A 24,870-nucleotide genomic window follows, 5' to 3' on the forward strand; every position below is an offset into this window, starting at 1 on the left:
CATTTTAGATTACCTCTGCACTGTGGTCCAATCCTGTGCATAATGCTTTTTCATGTTATTATACCACTCTCTCTTTTACATTTAATCACCCCCACCATCTTGCGCCATCAACATCTAACAATATATGCATCTCTTCTTGTACATATTTTTCTTCAAAATATAAAATGCATCACTATTCATAAATATTACAATGCTGTATCACTATTCATAAATATTATAATGCTGTTTTGTTGTAGTTGTTTTGGGGTTTAATGTGATTTCTCAGCACAAGAAGATATACATGGCAGTGAGTATAACTGGAGGAAGAAGAACTCGGGGGTGGGTAGGCATTGTTGTTGTAGGGTGTAACGCCATTTTTCAGCACATGATATGCTATACATGATGGCCAGAATTAATGGTTGAGGAAGAACCCGGGAAAACCCCCGGAAAGAACCACTGACCCACGAGAAGCTACTGGCAAGCTTTCTCACATACACTGGCTGAATCCAAGAGTCAAACCCACATAGACCACTTGGGGTGGGGGGGCTGGTAAGAACTAATGATGACCCATAGGAAGATACTGTCAGCTTTCTCACATATCACATTCACAGAGACTGGGACATGAACATATGTGGACAGAGGTGAGAATGATTGACAAAGGCAAGCACTTTTGACCACCAAGGTCCCCCACAATGCTGTACGTTCTATCTTTCAAGCACTGTATTCATAACTTTTGACCACAACAGTCCCCACAATGCTGTTCTGTTCTATCTTTCAAGCATTGTATTCATAACTTTTGACCACCAGGGTCCCCTCAATGCTGTACATTCTATATTTCAAGCATTGTATTCATAACTTTTGACCACCAGGGTCGCCACGATGCTGTTCTGTTCTATCTTTCAAGCACTGTATTCATACCAGCTGATGTGAAATCCATGCACTTCAAGTGTTAATAAGGTCATAACTGTGAATTAATGGAGGATGATATTCAATAATTATAAGCCTGTTTCAATTCCACTTCTGAAGTCATGCATTAGAGATAGGCTTGTAAATGTAAACATAAAACTAAGCACTTCAAAAAGTAATTATTTTTCAATGTACCAATTTTCATAAAATGCCCTCTGAAGTGTGGTATTCAAATTACTAACTTGCTCGAAATGACTGCATCAAGATTGCTGATGCTCAAAAATCAAGTCATAGTATACATGGATATCTGTTTTTCTCTCATTCCTAATACGTGTTATACGTTTTGACCATGTGAGAAAGTCTTGTGGGATATGCCATACTGAATGTTGCTCAGCAGCAGAGGGGCTGTACAGACCGAAACTTTTTGCACAATAAACCCCTCCAGGAAACTATTCCTCGATAGAGGGCTTATTTCGACGAAATAAACCCTTCTATTCAGAATACAGGACAAAAAAAAATGTCCCCCGAAAACTCGAAGAGTTTCCAGGGACAAACTCGTTGAGTTTGCACTGACAACTTGGGTTACTTCAATAAATCTGAAACAGTTTCCGTGGCGGGGTCGTTATTGAAAAATCCATGGGTCGGGTCCATCCCCTCTGCTGCTCTGGGAAATGAGTTTCCAAGGAAAAACATTTTTATGTTGCAAATAGTGTATCAAGTCCAATACGGTATCTTGTTCTGGGATCGTGTAAATTTATTGTCACAAATCCGTGAGGTTTTCTTTGAGCATGACTGAAGAAATTTTTAAATTTATTTAAATCCATATCGCCACCACACCAGGTTTGATGAATATTTCTCAGTGTATGTGTATCAACTCCATTGAATATCGCAAGAAGATTACAATTATCCCTGATTACTTTAGGAATTTGTGTATAACGCTGAGTAACATAAATCACATCAGTGTTTTTGTGACGTCCCCGGGAAAATATTCTTGCGGGATTTTTTTGCTTGTCCAACATAACATCATCATACACTACTAGGTTGTTAATTGATTCATCAAGATCCTCGACGCTGGGGGCTTCTTCGATATCAGTGATAAATTCAACAACATCCTCACCGTCTTTACTCAGCGCGCTTGCACTCTCATTAAAATCTTTTATAACGTTATAGCATCGTTGATCATCTACAGATGGAGCTATCAAATACAGTTTATCCCATTTCATCCACTTCATTATCAAGTTCAGCAACAGCTGTGTTTTACCTGAACCGGATGGCCCAATTATAATCGCGCGGATAGAGTTTGGTAGCACTGAATTATGCTTAACTGGCTCTTTCTTTTTTGTCGCAGAAAAATCTGTAATTTCCATTTGTATATAAAGAATAATAATTATGGATCTATATTGTGTGAAGTGTAAGGCACGAACCCCTACGAATGATCTAACAACCATTACAACAAAAAATAACAGACAAGCACTTTCTGGTAAGTGTACGCGATGTGGCACAAAAAAATTTAGATTTAAAAAAAAAAGCGAGAATTTAGCGGAGGTGACATTGCAGCCAAACTTGGAAAGCTCCCCGGAACTCCCTGGGCAAAGTATCCCGGAGAAAAACATCTCCCAGGATACAATTACTGCGGTCCAGGGACCCGACTAGATATCAGACTTGATGAACAATCTAAACCAAAACCGGGAGAGTATCCGATAAACGCTATCGACGCAGCGTGTCACATACATGATGTTGCTTATCGAAGTAAAGATCTACAAGACAGGCATATCGCGGATGTGAAATTAATTCATGCACTAAGCGCCATAAAAAATAAATCATTTAAGGAGTCACTCGCTAATTGGTTAGTAAGATCAGCGATGAAATCTAAATTAGTATTAGGCGCTGGATAATTAAATAAAAATGCAAGCGATTTATTATTCCCCAATCGGATACTGGAGAGGTAACTCAGCAATTAATAAACTCGCCAACGCGGCATCAGTAACACGCGAGGTTGCCAAAAATTGGCTATCAAAACAAGCAATATGGCAAATCTACTTACCACCACCTCGACAAATCAACTTTGCACATTTTGATGTTAGTGTGCCCAATGAAGTTCATCAGGCTGACATACTATTCCTGCCTCATGATACTGTCCGTAGAAAAATATACAAATACGCGCTAACAGTAGTTGATGTTGCCAGTAGATACAAAGAAGCAGAACCGTTAGCGACTAAAACAGCGTCCGAAGTCGCCTCTGCGTTTAAACGAATTTATCAACGAGGACCTCTAAACTGGCCACGATTATTACAAGTTGATCCTGGCAAGGAATTTCAGGGCGCGGTGTCATCACTGACAAAGCAGCATAACGTTACCATACGACGAGGACATACTGAAATTCATCGGGATCAGGCAATTGTTGAGCGATTTAATAGAACACTCGCTGAGAGATTATTCGGATACCAGTACGCGAGGGAATTCATTTACGATACGAGATCTCGTGAATGGGTTGCAAGACTGCCAAACGTGATAGCCGCACTGAATAATGAAATTACCAGAACAACAAACATGAGACCTGTAAATGCAATCACAAAAAAATATATACCCCGCGTCAGTGAACGCGGACAACAGCAACAAAATGTTTCAACGCAGCCAGGGACGCTAGCGTCCCCACTGCTGGGTAATGTCACCGTTAGGTATTTATACGAACCAGGCGAACTAGAAGGAGGAAAAAAAAGAGCAACCGATCCCACATGGAGTGTTACTACACATAAGATATCCAGCATAACCAGATCAACTGGGAGAAACGCAATCTACAGATTAGATTCGACTGCTCCTCAACGCGGATTTAAACGCGAGCAACTTCAGGTGATTCCCGAGGATACACAATTACCACCCCGATCACTAAAGTGATCCGCACTGAAGTGATTCAATCATTTAAATAACTGCAGCAACACCTCTGCGTCGGTTACACTCAAGACAGGTCAACATCACATTTTCACGTGTATGACCGCGACTGCTATCTATTCTATCTACGGTGAATTGCCTTGGGTCGTTTTTCGAATACTGCCACAGCAATAAACAATTACAACTCGCACAGTGATTATTCTGCTGTTGTTGTAATTGTATTACAAATTCAACATCCAAACTTTGTTTGGGATCAAACTCTCTACCATTTTTTTTGTCGCTCTGTTTGTAACCGGCTAATTTCTTTCTTATTGTGTCATCAGCGATTGAGCTGTCGTTGACAACATCATCTAATACAATTCTTCGTAACTGACCTATCCTTCTTACTCTTGACACCGCTAAATAAACTAAATTTGACCACTCGATGCGATCATCAACAATCCAAACTGTTGTATCTGAAATAGTTAGTCCCTGCGAACTGTGGATGGTCATAGCGTATCCTAGCGTCCACGGGGATTTGCTCATTTTCAGTGCCTGTTCAACAGCATCAACATCAACTGTGACAATATCATTTAATACTAAATTCTGTTTCTCCGGACCCGACGCAGTCAGGCGCCCTGGAATATCAACATCAATATTCTGCAATCGCGTATCAGCTGGTCTATAACACAACGGCACTGGCAACATGGGAAATTTCTTCTGATGTAACTGAAATAACCGCTGCTGAAGTGTGTCCCTGACTATCTTTCTACTTGCCACAATTAAATCACCTGGTTTCCACGTTTCCCAAAAGTCGCTCAGCGAAGTCTCTGGAATTATTTCACGCATTATCTCACACTGGACTTTATTGGTTTGTAGCCTGATCAGTGCCTTAAACTCTTTCAGCGTTTCATCGAGTGCTCTAACATCGTTAGTTATTTCCTCATAATAATCTACAAAAGTTTTCAGCCACTCGTGTGGAGATTCACCTGTAAATGGGGGTGGTTGACCATGATCGCCGCACATCACCACTGCGGTATTTTTCTTTAGCAGCCAATCCAGAAACTGTTTTAATGTATCCAACGGCACAGTGTCTATCTCATCCCAGATGATTTTCTCGGGAATATATTTCGTTCCCATTCGTTCAGGTGTCCACGTGCCGCCGCTGTATTTGAAAAAACTGTGATACGTGCACGCGTTAACATCCCGTTGTCTCATCTCCCTGGCAAGTCTGTGTGTGGGTGTTAGCACAATCATGTCAGAGTTTCTAAATAATTCAATCGCTCGAGTTGTTTTACCAGAACCACCAGGACCGTTCAGATAAACTGTTTTGTGTCTTGTAACAGGATCGTGCACCGGCGGCAACAACGAAGTTGCCCCCGACGAAACCATCGAAGATATTTCTGCGCTGCGATACTCATCCTCGATTTCAACATCAGCCGATTTACAATATCCGTGTAACATTTCATTCTTTATTCTCCACGAGCCCCACGATGGATCATCCGATATAACATTATCCAACAGCGCTGAGTGTTTTTTATCAATATAAAATGAATCCGTTGCAACTCTCACTGCGGCAACAGGGAATCTATTGATCATCGACAACAAATTTATGGATACATAAGCCAGCATCGAAGATCTCAAATGTATGTACTGAGATGATTCTCCGTCAATATAACTAAAAACAGTCCCTAGTTTTTCCCCGTTTGACAGAAACACATCTTTGCGGTTACAGAACATGTTGTTCGTGGCTGCATCAGCGACAATAAGATCCAATTCAGTCTTGTCCATGATTAATCGACTGTGATGTTGTTTATGATCATACGCTCCACCTTGAGTGAATTTCCCTATTATTCTTCGTCCTAGATCTTTTGCTGTGCTTTCATCATTTCTGAGTTTGCTTTTAAGTACTTCAGGAGCTTTCTTGATGATAGCGTCGATAGAAGTTTCTGGATATTCTCGTGACCAATCTTCGATGACTTCTTCTAACGTAACCGGCGTTGGAGTTGGCAACCAAACTTCGGTTTGACGACAATAACATATAATCGCTTCGCTGACCGTCAGCGACAACAGTATTCGACTGTCAAGCATGTATCGCAATAACACTATCGGTGCCCATCGCTTCTCAACGAAATGTCTGCCAAACCAAACATAACACACAGGATGTAAATCCTTAGCGAATTTAAACGACGACACACAAGCAAATCCGGTCAAGTCAAAATCGGGTAAAACACCGTTGACAGCTACTCTTGTCATGGTATTGCCAGCGTGGCCAAACCGTTTAAAATATTCGCTGCATTCTCCACGCCCAAGGAAACTTCCTGGATAACACGCCGTCATGTCCACGGATATCATACCGCGGTGATCATACTGAGTATTCCACAAACCGCCGTGTCCGTATTCGACACAGCTCTGCTGGATATCAGCAAGAAAACTTTTCGGAGTTGGTCTCCATGAATTTCGTTCCCGGGCTACATGCGCGACAACACCCGGGACAGTAAAACAGTGTGTCAGTAACGTATCAGTGTTGCCAGCATGATATTTTTCTGCGAGTTTTTTCATTTCCTGCTGTAACGCCATTGTTCTGTATATTTCCCCGTTGGGTCTCACAAACTGATCATATTCTCCATCTTCGCTACTTCTGAATAACCACACAGACACTGGATCGGTTTTACTTATCTGATAAATAAAATCAAACATGCTCCCAGAATTGCTTTGCAATTCCGGATAATACTTCACAACACGGTCTTGCGGAAATATCCTAACCGAGTCAGTCCAGGCGTGACTGTTATGATCGATAATAGTTATTGGTGTTCCACGGGAATTGTATTTACACTCATACAATACCTCACCGGTTAACGATGAAACCGTTATAGGAAATTTTAGTAATCGCTCTAGCTCAGCAACATCATTTATTGACGCTCCTTTATCCGCTACTCGTGTCGCCCACGCTGTTATTTTAGTTTGTCTTAGCGGTGTTAGGCCGTTTCCTCGCATTGCATTTTTAAAATGTTCCATTACTCGCTCAGCTACACAATTCAACACCGACACCTTCATCGGTTTGAGTTTATCAACGCGTGGTTTCTTCATCGGATAAATTCCATAAACAACTGCGGTCACAGGATACGCTCTGGCATAATATGGTATATCAATCCCAACAAGTACTCCCGGTTTTGAGTCTTTACTTAACAGAACGGTTTTTCCACGAACGCCTCTGGCATCAAGAACAGGGTCTAGTTTGTCTCTGATAATCCACGTTCCCTCGCCGACTCCAACAATAAATTTTATCTGTACGAAATATCTTCTATCGTCGAGATACCCAATTATGTTACGCGCGATTGTATCGTTCATGGTAGCATCAATGATACGGTCACGAGAAATGCTTTGCATTTCCCGAGAAACGCTCGCGTTTCCGAGGATAATTTTATACGAAGACCACGTGTGTGCGGCACCATCACGACGAAACTCTTCTTTGGCATTCTTGATAACACCAATTACCTCTGCTAACTCTCTTCGTCGTGGATCAGCGGTTAACCGGTCAAGATCGAATCTAGAACCTGATATGGGTTTTATTCTGGATAGTCTTTCAAAACCCATTATTATAATTAAGACAAATATTTAAATAGACAAATATATTATATGATGAACCAATGCAAGTGGATCAAACTAAATTCATCAGCGCCGTGTAGCAAACCCTGCAGAGGCGAATACTGTGGACAACATGCTCAACAGGTCCGCGGTGGGAGTCTAGGACCGATACCGTGTATCAGATGCGGCATTGGAGTACGAGGAAAAACGCAATTATGTTCAGCGTGTGGTGGAAAACGCTATCGAGAACTAAAACGGTATTATGATAAAAAAAATCCAGACTGTGATAACGCTCTCAAATGCGAGCGTGATTACATAAATAAGTTTTCAGACAAATTATGAATTAGACAATGATTTGCTTATAGTATAATGAATCAAGAATTCGTCCGACATCCAACTATTCCAAATTATGAGGCAAACCGAGATGGCATAGTGAGAAACTACAGGCTGAGGAAACAAGTTGGTACAGTTGATAATGCTGGTTATTTAAGATTTACTGTTAGGAAAGGGAGGTATTTATGTCATCGTTTCGTCTATGAGGTTTTTAACGGAGAGATCCCTAAAGGCCTTGTCATTGATCATATTAACGGGAACAGACTTGATAACAGTATTGAAAACCTTCAAGCGATCACTCAGAGCAAGAATACCATACGAGGAAGAGTTAAATGTAAAACAGCTATAAGAAGAGCAGTGAAATCTGTGAATGTTGAGACTCGTGAAGAAATAATATTTCAATCAATGAGCGCAGCCGGTAGGTATTTCGGTATTTGTCCACCTTCTGTACAGCATGTCGCAGATGGGATCTACAAAACAGCATTTTCAAAGAAGCTCAAACAGAAGATTTCATTCTGTTATATAACTCTTATCGTTGACACAAACGACGATAACTCCTCCGAGAGTGTGTAACGCTTTGCAGAGTTGTCGTTGCTGGTCAGAGGATTTGCTCCCCCTAAGAAAGCCACCTTGATAAAATATTTTATCGAGTTCATAACATGTAATCATTTATTTACCGTAGAATATATATTTTTTTACAAACAATATCCTCGTTTTACTGAATATATCCGACTGTTTTGCTCTTCTGTGCTTGTTATATGACCGCGCTTAAGAAAACATACAATTAAAATATTTTAAACAAGTCCCGCCCACTGCTAGAGCGAATTTCCAACTCGCAAGTAACAGTTGGGTTATATACGAAATCGCTCCCTAAGACCTTTGGGTCGATCGAAAGTCAGCACGCGCAAGCAAAACCATAAATTTAATCCGCCAATGGCGGGTGTCTTTTGTGCACCATCCAATGGTCGATTCAATGGATGGTTTTGCTCTGCTGCTGACCGTAGAAAATGACCCACCTGTGTATGTTTGTGTCGTCATAGGATAAGGTCTTAGGATAAGTTAGGATAAGATTACATGTTCATTGTGCCTTTACTTGCTGTCATACTCGAATCAGAGGTTAAAGGTTGTCTGTTCTGTACCGTCTCTTAGGATAAGATTACATGTTCATTGTACCTTTGCTTGCTGTGATACTCGAATCAGAGGTAAAGGTTGTCTGTTCTGTACCGTCTCTTAGGATAAGATTACATGTTCATTGTACCTTTGCTTGCTGTGATACTCGAATCAGAGGTAAAGGTTGTTTGTGTTGTCAAATAAATGTTTGCCGGGCCTGCTAGAGAACTCGATCCTAGAAGCCAGGGCTGTCTCGTCTTGTAAATAAATGTGCCTCTGAGTCACTTGGCAGTCAGAGGGGTCCGTCCTTAGGATAAGTTACGTGTTATATGTTTGTCCTTGTCAATTCACTAAACACGTCCTCTTGAGCCTATAGAACGTTATTTGACGATCTAGAGGCTCTTGCAGGGGATAAAGTGTTTCGTGTTACATGTTGTATTGTCATGTCGGAAGCAGTCCTCGTGGGGTTCTAGAACGTTATTTGACGATCTAGGCCCTTGCAGGGGATAAATGTTTCCGACTGTCTCGTTTTGTTTTGGAAAGCTAGCGTTTCTCATGCAAAGTGTTTCTATTAAAAATATAAAAATATATAATAATATGAATCACGAAAATATAAATACCATACTTGTTGAAATTAAAGAATTACAACAGCGAGGTTTTAATATTTTACTAGACACTGAAACAATTATGTCAGATTTTGAATCCTTGAATGAGCTATCACGCTTGGGGAAGAACAATCTCCCTGCTCGTTATAGGTTCATTAAGGGTTTGCAAGATCGTGTTTACAGATCACTTGCCGGGATAACTGAAAATCAGGTATCTGAATTTATTCCACTGTGCCGTGCAGTTGAGAAGATTCGTCTTGGATTGTCACAAGAGTATGAGACTCGAAAATTAATTAGCACCAGGGTGAGACGGTTAAAAGGTTATATAAAGAATCTAGACACGGAAATGCCTTGCATTTCTGACAAAAATACTAGTGTTTCTGACTACGAGGCCGACAAGGAAGTATAAACCGCATAGCGTGTGACTCACAGCACAAAGTGAAAGTAGAACCTGAGAACGCTAGCGCCCCCCCCCCCCCGCTTGGAGTGTAAAGCACATTTCCACGGGTAAAAAAAAAAGTGTATTATTTTTTTTGCCCTTGGAAACTCAAAGAGTTTCTCAAGTGAAGGGCGCTTTCAGATTTTCAGGATTTGCTTAAGCGTTTCAACATCAATACAGGAATGAGAATAGTTCATAATCTGTTCTCGTTGACACCAAACTATGATCATATGATTTTGCTGTAGCTCTGTTAATTGTGACGGAGTTAACAAGAAGTCTTCGTCACCATACACGTCAATAACTATTTTAACGGGGAAATACTGTTCTGGGAATGTCTGTATTTGAAATGCGGTTTTTATTGCCTCGTAAAGAATTTGCTTATCATGAATATGAACTCGTGCATGAATGTACTCGGGTTGATACATTATACACAACCGTTTTTTTTTAAATGCGTGCTAGCACTTTCAACGATAACTTATGCTGGTTTTGATAGGGTATTTGCACGATAAAATGACGATTATGGATCAGTGCAGAAAAAAAAACTATTATAAATATTATGGATCCCTTGACTTAGGACTTCACCAGTAAGTTTATACTAACAGTCTCGTCACGCAGGTCCAACAAATTCCCCCTCTGGTCGGTGAGTTTGAAATTTATCGTTGACAACCACGGGTTATGACACCGTAGATAGACCGGATTGATTGGTTCTTGCACAATCAGAAAACCAGGGGGGTCTCTTGGTGTGAACGTATACAGGATAAACCCCTGTTGTGCCGTCGTAGTATCTGATGCGCTGTAACTGCCATCGATGACGTCACATACAAGATTGACCGCAATAACATCTGTGATATTTACGATCCCGGGTGAGATGTGTCTGCCATCGGATGCTGTACTGTTGTCGTGCTTGAGAATAACAGGTTGTGGTTTTATTCGTTCGTACGCGGCAAGAATATCTTCGAAAGATTGATCGATGAGATCAGAGACTGATTTTCTCAGCTCGGGCACGTTATATCCAGGAAATTTAAAATCTGAAATATCATTCACTTGAATACCATATTTAATTGCAAAATCTGCTCTGGCTATCTGTCTATAATTATCATCGATATAGTCTTTAAGATCCAGTAAAGCCTGAATTATTCTTAGATTTATAGTTTCCATGGCCGATGCGAGTTTGTTTAGTTTTTCTATGGTTCTGATAATATTATCACGCGGACTTGTTAAATCAGAAATATAATCTTGGAAATATACTCGCAGGAGTTGTAGCTGTTGTTTATGTACTAGATTGATCGGAATAAATAATTCAGATTCTATATCATCTAGACGGTAAACACGGAGCTCCTGCCCCCCCTTAACACGTGGAGCTTCTATACTCCAAGTATCGGGCATTAAAGTACTTTTTCTTGCTAGTAATTGATCTGCAAGGAGTAAATAATAATTGTACTCGAGGTCGTGTAGTGCTTCTTTATAGGTCATAAAATCCGATTTTTCAGGTTTTGGTGGACGAGGTTTAACCTCGGGGGCCTTTGGCCATCCTAATAATGTTCGGATTGAGCTGTTATAAATATCCACGGCGTATCCTGGCGTTGAGATTTCAATGACCGCAGACAGCGTTGGTTCATGAGCTGTTATAGATATTTTGGCTTCCTTGCCGGTGATTCGTTTTATTTGGCGTTGTATCTCATTATTGATTTCTTCGATCTGATAACTCCCAGTGGGAAGTGTAATTGTATTCCAGTCAAGTTCACCCTGTTCGCCGGAGTCGGCTTTGCTTTTCCCGAACACGAATGAATTATTTGGCTGCAGACCACCAAATGATGCCGACCTAACATTGGGCCAGCTGTGATACACACTGAGCTTTGCTAACGCGATTTCACTCACTGGAATTGGAGTTCGAAAATTAATACCGAATTCTGGTGTCGTCGAGGACACTGAGATCATTGTGGTCCTTACCGGTGTTGTGTTTGTGACTATTTGTTGAAGCAGTTCTATTGACATTATTTATTTGTTTAGTTTTCAAATAGTCATTGTACGCATCTGACATTAGTTTGAATTCAGAATCTGATATCGTAGCGTCGCTACTTTGCACGTCTAACGATGATGATATCAGCGATGATAATTTCTGATATGCGGTCGTGGCTGTATTTAATTTTGTCGTGTAATCGTGTAATTTTGTGTTAGCACATGATGATATTTTTTTTGCTATGATGCCGAAAACTCCAGCTGTTGTTGTGGCCGCGGAAACACAGATCGTGGCGGCGACTGCTGCAGTTACCGGAGTGACCGCTGATAGTATTGCTCCGGCAGATGCAACAACGGCAGATACTGAATAAACCATAATATCCAGCACTGTTATGCGGCGCTTGTATTTTTTTACTTTTTGACTAGTTACTTCGATGACAGTTTTTAACTCAGATTGCCACTCACGGACTTGATTGTATCGATATTGTTGAGCATCTGGCGTCGTTGACATTATTCAATTACGCGGTAACCAATTGAGGCGTTGCAGCGACGAATTCCAAACAAAACCAGTAAGATGTTGCTGTTAAACTATCGTCCTCGGCTTCAAGCATAAATGTTTCCTCGGTTCCGCTGTTTAGTATTACAGTGCAAACCCCGGAATACTTATCGGTGGAATGTCTCCAAGGATATGTTGTGAAGATTTCAAATTTAGCGGCTGAAAACACAGACAACCTGTAAACACCGGTGGCTGTTGCTGTATATTTGATAGTGTTATTTTGTCGTGACCATGTTGCGAATCCCGATGATACCGTGAATACGATGTTGGTGATATGCCCCGGAGTAACTCCAGTGGGAACTTTAATCAAACTGGTTTTGTTAACGATATCAGGAATACCCGATACGATATCCTGCTGTGTTTGTTTGATCGTGTTAATGTCGGTCTTTACATCAGCGAGTTTTACATCGACGACTGGAGGAGTCCCAAAGAACTTATCCACGACCTCATCAGTTTTTACGAAGTTTCTTCGAAATCTTGTAAACGCGCCCACGTGAACATCATGCTCTGCACGCAGCGTATTTAGTTTACCGTTGACGATGTCCACGTATTGTTTGTTTGACGCATCCTGGTCGGATTCGGGATTCGCTAACGCGGTTATTTTGTTGCCGCTCATGCTGAGTTCGCCTGTCATCGTGTCACCGGCTTTTTTCACACATTTATCAACACCTTTATCAATACTGTCTTTGATGCTTGCGATTGATATATTCGAGTCCTTGATCCGGCCGCCATCACTAAATGCAACGAAGTTATCCTTGGTAGCTCCAAGAACTCTGCGAATTATATCATTCCACTTAATGTTGCTCGTTCTTAGTTTTCCTTGCCTGTCTTGGAAAATAGCAACTTCATCTGGGTCAACTCCAGCTATATTCAAAAGATTATCGACTTCATCTTTGGTCGCATATTTTGAGAGATCAGCATCTGTGCTTGGTTTACCTCCTCGTGTGAAAGGTCTTCCGTAAATATCCACCATTATTCTTATTGCTGTTTTTCAAATGCTAGCATTTCTCGATGCGGTATATTCATACACTACTTTATGAGGAGGAGTTGCTGGATTTCTTGAGATTGCATCAAGAACATTTAAAACCTCCCTCCCACAAATGGGCGGATCAATTAATGTTTGTGTTGGTAACGTCGACTGCCACACTGGAACATTAGAAAATCTGCTGACATACTTGAGAAACTCAACTGGCGGTGCTAAACCGTACGAATCAAAATAGATAATTCCACGTGGATCGATCGCGTAAGCAACCCAGTGAGTTCCCGGACCATCTTTGTTGTCGAGATTGATAATGCCAGTTTCTGGATTATTCGGTCGTTGCGGTAATTGATCTCGCATAAATACGCCTCTGAAATGTTTTACACGCAATTTTTTAACAGCATCGAGTAAATCAAAATTGCTCAACGGCGTTAGAATTTTTTTGGATACCATGATGGTGGAGTTCCTGGTAGTCTTAGACCGCGTCCCTTTTTTTTCTTGTATCCTTTTCCCGTTGCCTTTTTTAGTGCCATTCCAGCTGCAGTTCCAACTGCACCGAGTGCTGCGGCTTTTGCTACGGCTGGTGCTGCCGCGGCAATCAACGCCGGTATTGCTGCGAGAAGAGGAAATATTCCACCGGTTTTAGTCATGTCCTTGATAGCTGCAGCAGAGAAATCAAGTCGGACACCGGTTTTTGCTGTTAGTGCCTTATTAAAATGTTTAAGCTGAGTATTAGTCAACGACAATTTGTTTGGACCACCAGTAATCTGATCTCGTTTTAGTGTTATTGATGTCCCGCACGTGCTTGCGTTCTTTGATTGCAATTTCTTCGTTTGACCGGAAGTCAAGGTGACATTAACATGACTGTATGACATTATATCCTAAGTTTGATTTTAATTGCGTTACATATTCTCGATTGGAGCGTCGATGACCCTCATTCGTCCGCCAACACCTTCAAGCAGCATTGCTTTATCGGAGAGTATGACAGCAATCGCTCTGTAACCACCAGCAGGAACACCTACACGAGCTCGGAAATGTAGGTCGACAACAGATTGTTTAACCAGATCAAGATGTTCCAGCGAAAAGTAATAAATCGGATATAAACTCATAAAGTCTCGCTGTGATATTTGCAGGCCAGTGTCTACATTAAGGTCGCGCCCCATAAATGACATCAGACGATGATACGCGCGTGCGACACGATGATGTTCGAAATCTATTAATATATCCTCAGATGGCTCCTGATGCCCATTTATTCTCAACGAAACTTCAGAAACTCCAAGTGTATCAAATACCATTGGATTTCTTTCCTGGCTATCTGTTCTAGCACGGTATTGAAATGCAATGAAAATATGTCGTGGTGCTGATACTCCTTGTTGCGATGATATATGCCATGTAAACAACCCACCATTATCACCCTGAATAACGTCTGTGGTTGTTGTTTTCCAGGATAGCAGTGATTTACCGCCCGTGTCCATGAAAGACAACAGTCGTTGTTCTTCGGTGATTGACGGAGACAACACTGGCATCCACAACCACAGTTTAGTTAGTATTACCTGACCAGGGGCAACAGCAGCATCTCGCCAGATAGCGTCATTATCATCAGGTTTTCGCACAAGTACAACTGTGTGTTTGGCACCGAATATGACCTTGTGGACATCTCTGCAGAATCCAAAGATGTGAGACAATGGAATCACACCTGAGAACTCTTCATCTCCACTTAACATCGATCTACGTGTTGCAAAACCCAAATTAAAATTTTCGTTCATCGATGCAACTGCGTCACCGGCATTATTCATTGTTACATTCCTGTTCTCGGGGCTGTCGGTTATATCCTTTGCAAACATCATTGATGGTCCGGCTGATCTGGTGTAATCATCCGAGTATCTCGCCAACCCGAGAATTGTTGTGGCAACGTCGACGTTATCATGAATTGTTTCAATTTCTTTTCCATCTATCATGTAAATAGCGGATTTAAATAACGCCATGATGCCGTTGTTAACAAATCCAACTCGGTCGCCGATTCCGTAGTTAGTGTTATCATTCTTTAAAAGCCTACCTTCAACTTCGATGAAGGCCTCAGCGGGCAAGAAGTATCTACTTGTATCCTGGACCTGTAGTTCAATTCTTCCGCGTTGGTTAGGATCACGTGCTTCATAAGAATAATATTGAAAATCACGTACAGAATCATCTTTAAGTACTGGTTTGGACATATCAAACGCGTCATTGGATTTTCGTGCAAACATTATTATTATTTGTGATGATCTAATTAAAATGTTATCGTCACCGGAAACCACTACCAGCTATCAAATTAGCAGTTACACTATCTTGCAACGCTTTGGAGGTAATTCCTGCTGTTGCGATCTCAGCTAATTTCTGATTTACGGCCTTATTTACTACGCTACTAACATTTGCCGGCATAGCTTCAGTGGATGGTAGTTTTACTGGCACCAACCTCTCGACTGGGTTTTTTTTTCGTATCAGCTGTGCTAGTCGATCCTTGATTGATTGAAATGCTTTCCCGGCAAGACTACCAACAGTGCCAATGGCTTTATCCTTGACAACATCAGCGGCTTTCATCGCGAATTGTTTTGCTAACGGTCCAGCTTTCGGAGCGATTCTTGTGACTAAATCCCTAACAACATCACCGACTCCATCTCCGTAAACAACCTCGTATACTGGTAATCGTGAGTTTACTACTCTGACACTTCTTGGTCTGCGAAAAGAATCGTGTAGTATCATTTTATTTAATTATTGTTTATCTAACTGAATTTGCTAGCAAATTTAATTATTAGTCGCTGTGGTAACCGTCTGCGAGTTCATCAATGAGCCCCCGGTAGATGCTGATATCCATGATGCCACGCTGAAATAGTCTCTGACAGATATCTGCGGCTTCATTTATAATTTCCGGAGAATTGTTTCCGGCACGTCTTCCTCCGATGAGAACTTCCAACCGTGATACATCATCGATGATATTATTAGGGCAGGCAATAAAACCGGATCCTAAACCCTCCCCTGTTGATGGTACAATTCTTGGGGATAAAATGTCTTGAGGCAAACTTTCAGAAGATGTTGTTAAGCTAATTATCGGCGACCTAGTTTGTTTGAATTTTTGGCCCCGCGGACTTCCTTCAGATGCAGCCTCGTATTCACTTAACGGAGTTAGGTCAGGATCTATTGCTCTTCGCCGTGAAGGATATTGTTGTCGTTCTGTGTGTTGCAACGGTGATTTTTCTTCTTGAGGTTGCGATGGTGGAATTTCAAGTTTACGTATAGCATCTACAAGTCTATCGTATTTTGTATCGTCCCTGCTGATTTGTTTTTTATTTTCACGTATACGATACGAATATTTGATAAAATTATCATCTGTCATAGAACCGTGTTCTGGGTTTAAAGACACATCTCTTCTAATCAATCCTAACAGTATTGTCTCAGGTAATTTCTCTTCTGGTACATTTTTAAGAAGTTCAATATAATCCGGCGTAAATCTTTTGGCGGGGTCAGTAATTCTCCCTGTTACTCGCTTACCAGCAGGTACTGACACAACAACTTCATCGGGTGGAGGCGGGGGTTTAAGTCCAGCTGAAATATCCTGTAAAATTTTCCTTTGCTCTATTAAAGCCTCTTTGGTAACAGCTGCGGATTTTTCAGTAGCTTTGGTCACGGGTTTAAATAATTCCTCCGTAGTCTCTGCAAAGCCTTCCCGTGCTTGCTGTCTTAGTTGTAATTTTTGTCTGACACTATCACGGACAGGAAGAAATTTCTGAATTGCTTCGAGACGTTCTCGAGCTAATCTAGTCGTATGTGCTTCTCCAATATTTGCCATTATTTATTTGTCAATGATTTAATTCCGCTAACATAAAAATGTTTTTCCTTGGAAACTCATTTCCCAGAGCAGCAGAGGGGATGGACCCGACCCATGGATTTTTCAATAACGACCCCGCCACGGAAACTGTTTCAGATTTATTGAAGTAACCCAAGTTGTCAGTGCAAACTCAACGAGTTTGTCCCTGGAAACTCTTCGAGTTTTCGGGGGACATTTTTTTTTGTCCTGTATTCTGAATAGAAGGGTTTATTTCGTCGAAATAAGCCCTCTATCGAGGAATAGTTTCCTGGAGGGGTTTATTGTGCAAAAAGTTTCGGTCTGTACAGCCCCTCTGCTGCTTGCTCTTGATCCTGCATGCCAACTGCAAACATACATAAAGTCTGCAATCGTTCAATAATGTAACAGCAATTAGGGTATATAGTGTTCACTTTACTTGAGATTTGAACAAATATCACGGACCTGATCTGCCAGAGAAAATACAAAAACATAGGTCAAGTCAAAATACAATAGCACAAACCTGAATAGCCAATGAGGCCTGATCTGCTTGGTCAATAGAAAACAACATACACCTGACATGCCAGGTCAATATTTTGACAATATGTTGTTGTTGTAGTTGTTGTTGTTGTAGGGTTTAACACCATTTTTCAGCACAAGTATAAGTGGTGGAGGAAGACCCCTGGAAAACCCCGGGAAGAACCACCGACCCACGAGAAGCTACTGGCAGGCTTTCTCATGTACCAACGTTAGCCGAGCATGAGACTCGAACTCACACAGACAGAGGTGAGATGGCAGTGATCCATAACGGTGAGTGCTTGAGACCACTCGGCCACTCGGGGGCCCCCATGTTTCGACAATACAGACCTGATCTGCCAGCACAATACACACAACATAGATTTGATCTGCCAGCACAAAATACACAACAAAGATTTGATCTGCCAGCACATTATACACAACATAGATTTGATCTGCCAGCACATTATACACAACATAGATTTAATCTGCCAGCACATTATACATAACATAGATTTGATCTGCCAGCACATTATACATAACATAGATTTGATCTGCCAGCACAATATACACAACATAGATTTGATCTGCCAGCACATTATACAATTGTACAGAATACAAAACACAACAGTATAGACCTGATCTGCCAGGTAAATAAATAGCATCACAGACCTAATCTGCCATGCATTATACAACAGCACATCTGGTCTATGCTGTTCACAGATAGAACCAATCACACAAGGATAAAAACAGCAATGAAGATGAGATTCAAATACTTCGAAATTAGAATCTGAAAGGACTATTTATATATTTTTTAAACTTTTGGCACAAAAAGCACTATAAAAACATGTTAGCTCAATAAATCTCTTATAAAGTGAAAAATATTTTGTTAAATATACAATAATAAGAATTTGTAAAGCCAAAGTTAATTATGGCAAACGATGATATAAAGTAAGAAAATATAATTCATCTGTAATTAACCCATGTTACAAGTTAACTATCCCTCGTCCAAATTTTCAACTTTAGGGAATTATTGTTTCTGACATTAAGCAAACATGAATTTTTTTTACACAATGAAATATTTTTAGTTTAATACTCCTTAATATTCCTCAATGCTGAAGTGCTGAAGATATGTCTAATACAAATTAAAATTTCTAACGAGTTTAGAAAATATCAGACATGTAATTTATGTGCCAGAAGGAAGTACTTACTTGAAATCATGGCCTTTTGTATCTTCAAACTTGTGATGTTCATAATCTATGGCAGGGACTTTATTCCTCTCCAGGTTCCAGCTATATTCCTCAAAGGGACCGGGTTTGAATCCCTTGTTATTATCTTTCCCTTCTCCCTCCACTGCAGGCAACAATGGCTCGCCTGCTAAACGCGCAACAGTGTCAACACTGGGATTCAACACAACATTCAGTGGTGGCACTTCATTCAATCTCATACCTGGTTTCCTTAATGACAATTTTTGGGGTGAATCTTTCAAGAGGTCCTTCAATTTTGCAATTTGGTTACTTGCATGTTGTCCCTGTTCCCTGAGTTCTGTTTCTGGTAAACACCTATGGTAATATTGTCTTGTATCATTGACAACTAATTTAGACTTCCAGACATCATACTCTTTCCTAAAAGCTTCAAGTCGTTCCTGTTTTAATTTTTGCCCTGACAGGTGAATAGTTATTGGTTCATTGTGACCAAAGTGAGAATGAGGTCGTTGATAAATCTCAAAATCCTGCTGCCGATGATCCCAAGAGAATTTATCTCTATCCAGTGGGGGCTGAAGCAAGCCTACATGAAGAATGTTCTCCCTCCATCGCTGAAATAGCAAAATGTTTTGCTGACAATAGTTTTTCATTTGTTCCTGACATTTATTTTGGCTCTTTCATCATAAAACTTCACCAAACTCCACATCTTACAAGAAAATAATCTGACCTTTGGAAAGGAAGATGAAATGTTGGGTAAAGTTTTATGTTCCAGAGGCCAGAAAATGTATACAAGCGGCTCAATCTTTACCGTGTTTCCATAACCTCATAAACCTTGTTCACGGCAATTGCCAGAATGAGAGCAATGCCTCTCATTGTTTAATTAGGAAGTGAAGCTATTTGTAACAAAATGGTATTGGGTTCTTCTAAAGTCAAAGTAACAAAAAGAATAATGACAAAATACAAGTTCAAAAACTTGTAAAAACATAACTATGAGTTCTATTTCATATATAATGCTCCAGTCAATTATCACTTTCAATACACATGTGGTAAAACAAATAAACTTAACAAAAACCAAAACAACAAATTATGTGAATTCTATGGAATACTATATCTTCCATCTGAACCTAATATATACGTTTCATGTCTTTAAAAAAAACTTTGAAAAAAATTCTTGATGTTGATGTAACCAACAGAAATGGATAACACAATTTGCTTCCATCCATCATAAAACTTTACTAGCAGAGTAAGTGTTACTTTCAATGAAAAATTTTGATTCAACGCAACAAAATAAAGCCTTCTGATTGATCGAAATTTTTCAAGTTATATTTGTAGTCAAAGATTGATGATGGAGGACATGCAGAAACAGGCAAGACAAAAAAACAAAAACACGAAACAAAACAAAAATAAATCCTCACAGTTCTTAGCTCATCTATCTTGGCAGAATGAGGTTTCTTGGGATGGCCATTGGCTTCCAGCATTGTCTTCATGCCAGGATAAATCCAGCCTTGGTCTGTCTTCCACCTGGCTTGCGACTTTTCCACTGCCTCTTTTTTAAGGGTTTCAATGTTGACAGGAACTACTGTCATGGAGTGGTGGTAGTCCTGGCAGTAGGTGTAGCGAGTCGTGGGATCCTGCATTACACATTAAAAATGTCACTACTTTAATGTGATTACTATTTTTCTGAATATTTAGTTAAAATGGAACCTAACTTAACAGAACAGCAATGGAAACCCCAAAATGTGGTCTCTGAAGATCCTCAGGTGGTCTTTGAATACACGTCTTTTTGAGCATCAAACGAATCAAATATAGAAGCTAATATATTCTCCTAAGAAAAGTGTTCTTTACCACAAGTTTGGTTGAATGTTTATAAAACAAAACCAGCTTATAACCAAAGTGGATTTTGGCATATTTCTAGATAATGAAAAGTATTAATATAGATTTTTGAAAATTGTAAAGTGCTGTAGGACTGTAGGTTTCAAAACTTTTTGGTTGTTTTAATCTTTTTTTAAATTTTAGGCAAGATAAGATATAAAGCTATAGTATTAGCAAACCATCTCATTTGTTTGTACTTGAACCAATTTTAAAAACAACAAGCATTACGGATAGAAAAATTGCACAAAACTTCATTTCAATCATCAATTTATAACCTGAGTGTTGCCAGAGGGTCCCTAACACTGTAAAGTTATTGGCATTATAAAGAAAACAGATCTCAATGCAACCAAGCAGATAGGCTGCACACTGTCCTTTTCTGGTTTCTAGAATAGTCCCTTTCAGTAAAACTGTGTCTACATCCAAAATATGCAATGTCTGAGTTTAATATTCTAAAACTGAACAAATAAAAAGGATGAACTCTTGAATACTTGGGCTCAAAGAAAGTTAACTCCAAAATTTACAGAATTAATGATCAAAGACTGAGTTACATGACATCTGTTGCTCAGTAACTTAGACTAGTTCATGCAAATATGGTGACTTTGTTACCAAATAAACTCCCATTTCATTTGAAATGCAAAAAATTAGAGTGTATGAGAAACACCTTGCAACAGGTTAGAAATTTAAATTGATGACTTAAATGACTACATTTTGTGTATTTTTATATCCTTCATGGCTTTTGTTTTAAAAATTGTTAAGGAGGTACAAACATATGGGATGGTGTGTGAATACTATAGCAGTAAGCAAGTCATTCAAGTCATGGCTAGCATTTCAATCGAGAAGAAGATTCTGTTAAAATAAATTAATCTCACACTGGCAAACAATACATCATTATAAACAGATTCCACTCTATGTGTATGTGAGTATGAATGAGTTTTCTGTTTAGCTTTTTCTAACATTTATTTTACATCATTTGTGTGTAAATTATGTTAAATTTACATGGTACAGTGTTTTACATCATTTGTGTGTAAATTATGTTAAATTTACATGGTACAGTGTTTTACATCATTTGTGTGTAAATATGTTAAATTTACATGGTAGTGTTTTACATCATTTGTGTGTAAATTATGTTAAATTTACATGGTACAGTATTTTACATCATTTGTGTGTAAATTATGTTAAATTTACATGCTACAAAAAGATGCTATGGAATATAATGTTTATTTCATTTTGAGTGCAGTAAGGAGGATGTAGTTGCACTTGGAATATATTCAAAATTACAGTACAATTTCTAAATGTGTAATCAAGCTTGAGAACCCAATACATGGCTCATGTAATATGGATTTGCAGAAATATGAAAGTAAATTTTGAGGAAACTCAGGATGTAAAACAGTAAGTATATTTTTGGCCATTCTTATTACCAGCTAAAGAAGACAGTTTATGCCTTGCCACTTGTATGTTATTGGTAGGAACCCAGCATTTTTATGAAATCTGGCATCTATCACTTGCCTAAATCCAAAACATTGAATCAAAAAAGAAAACGTGGAATGCAGCAAAGCAACTGGTATGTGGCAGTCCACAAAACATCTGCTTTAGTTCATTAAGAAACAAATTTAATCAACCAAAACGTAAAGTGCCTATTACGTGGTGTACATGATTGGTTTACAAATCAAAAGTGCTGGTATCTGCGTCCATTGTTTGCTTACAATAGAAAGTAGTTCCTTTATGAGTGCAATATCAAGTGCATGTGAGTGCAATATCATAAAATACTGAATGATTCTGACAATGTAATGTTAAAGGAGAAAAAATGCATTTATATCAGACCATCAGCCTCAGTAACCTAAGTGTTCAGTGTGACAAAGTACATTATTCTTTAAATCCTTCCAAATTGCTTGCTCAGAGGTCTGTCAAAACAAAAAGGTTATCTTGATCAACCAGAAACTTGCCCCATGGTATGAGAGTTACAAGCAAGCAGCTGGATCAATGACTTAAAGGACTTACCTACTAGTATGCACACAGAGCATAAACCAATTGCATATGTGCACCCAGGAGAAAACACTATATTAGTAATATAAGTTTAAATATTGATCATTTAATATATACTTAAACTTCAAACTATTTGCATCACATACAAAAAAGTGATATATATATATATATATATATATATATATATATATATTAAAAACCTTTGCTAGCAGCTGGCGAAGTTTCTCCTTAGCCATTTCTGTAGAGTTGAAATACTGTGTACTGTAATTGTGGGCCACCTGTACATCTGCTTTAACAGTTGGTGTTTTGTGTAGGTCTTTCTTTGTTTTAACGATCTCACTCTGGTTCTTTACTTCAGCCTGAAATGATATAACATAAGCATATTATATTATGCAACAAGTCTCTAAGGTTCATAGACTGAAAACAATCAAAGATTTATCATAAATAAGGTAAAATTGGGAATCCAAAATACATAGTCTGAATGAATGTTATTCATACAAAACTAATAAAATAATTATTATTATAACAAAATTCTCCCAAAACTTAGTTTTCTCAAAAATATCCTAGAACCATATTTTTAGAACATTTCGAACAAGAAATTCTCACTTAAAGGGACCAACATGCAAAACTGAAATTCGCGCAAACTTCATATGTAATTTGCTATATGTATAAGGTTCATTTTCTAAAATTTTTTAACTTTTATTCTTACTCGTTACGAAGAAATTTATGAAAAACCGATCATCTCTCCTGATTTGTCTTGAATAGAACAACGTGCTTCCCTCCCTCTGTAAAAATAGTGGGTGTGACGTCATTTGAGACACTGTGTACACACTGGCATTGTTGATTATGAATTATGGAGAACTTGCCCTGGTTGTTAAGGCTATATTTATAGTTGTTTTTCTTCAACTAAATAACTTATTAAATCTATAAAATTTGCAACTTTTCAACTTTTCCATTTGATCAACTCCGCTTCTGTACTTAACGAAAAAGAAGTGGCATCTATCCCTTTTGCTCTGCTCTTCAAATCATTAAATGCATTTTAATTGGAAAATTAGAGCGGGTGTAAGCATGATGTGACATCTGCAGTTTTTTACATGAAAGGATTCCAACCTAATAACTAAAATCATCCTGAGACGACTTTATGGCATGGACCTCTATAACCCGAAATCGACTGAATTCTTGCCGTCAGTAATCCAAAGGGTTATAGTATCATCTCTCTAACTGAACAATTTAATCTGATTTTTCATTGAGATTTGCTAACCATTGACAAATGATACTTGAACTCTATAAAAACCATCACTGACGCCTACTCAGGAAATCCGGTCGCTATTGAGTTCAACATCATGACTAATGCATAGAATTCGGACGGTTTCTGAAAGCTATCATGTACTACGCCCATCATTTAGTTTATTTCTTCTTTTTTGTCAGTGTTCATAATTTTATTATTTCTCAATAAAACAAACTGTTTAAAGTTGAACGAGAAGTTTAAAAAATGATTTCACTACTAAACTGCTGATGCACAATAAACATGATTACGTTATTTTATTATATATAACAATACCATGATCATGCGTACTAACGGGATTTTGTTACTTTAAATGCATATTTGAACTGCTCAACGTACTTGGGACATAATGAGAAGATCATCTTTAAAAATAAATTTAAATGTCACATTTAAATCCTGGACTAAACTGAATAACATTTCACATGGTCCGAATCAGCTTGGAAGTTTGGAGAATCAGCCAGATATATGGGCCAAATCAGTCAGCGATTTGTACCGAATCAGCCTGGTCTGAGTTTGAAAGTAATTATCACATTAATGAATAATGTTACTATATAGATTTATCAATTATGAAAGTTAACAGTAACATTTGTTTAAAAATTTGTTTAAAAAATTGTATCGTGGTATTCCGGTGTGTGTAGTTATAAGAAATCTAACGAGTTTATATGAACACACAGACTTTCAATTATAAGTGATTTATTTTTCTATTATCGACATTACACAAACAAGATGAATGCAGAATGGGAATGAGGGGTTTATTATATAACAAGTGGAAAACAGTCTTGAACGTAATTGTTGTTGTTGGGTTTAACGCCATTTTTCAACACACGGTAGGCTATACATGGCGGCCAGTATTAATGGTGGAGGAAGAAA

The 24,870-nt window shown here is 39.0% G+C and overlaps 1 protein-coding gene across 5 annotated transcripts in view; it reads right to left on the minus strand.

The window, feature by feature from the left end:
• Positions 1–24,870, minus strand: part of LOC149789309 (uncharacterized) — a 121,861-nt gene that overhangs the window by 6,467 nt on the left and 90,524 nt on the right. For all 5 annotated transcript variants that reach the window (XM_089975515.1, XM_089975514.1, XM_089975513.1 and 2 more), the window contains 3 exons: positions 22,916–23,074; positions 20,276–20,491; positions 18,867–19,471 (listed from right to left, as the gene is read on the minus strand). In XM_089975515.1, the coding sequence (XP_089831641.1) occupies positions 18,867–19,471; positions 20,276–20,491; positions 22,916–23,074 (980 nt within the window). The remainder of the gene's footprint in view (positions 1–18,866; positions 19,472–20,275; positions 20,492–22,915; positions 23,075–24,870) is intronic.

Source organism: Sinohyriopsis cumingii, chromosome 11, assembly GCF_028554795.1.
Source record: "Sinohyriopsis cumingii isolate HCF-2022 chromosome 11, ASM2855479v2, whole genome shotgun sequence".
In the NCBI taxonomy this organism is placed as follows: Eukaryota; Metazoa; Mollusca; class Bivalvia; order Unionida; family Unionidae; genus Sinohyriopsis; species Sinohyriopsis cumingii.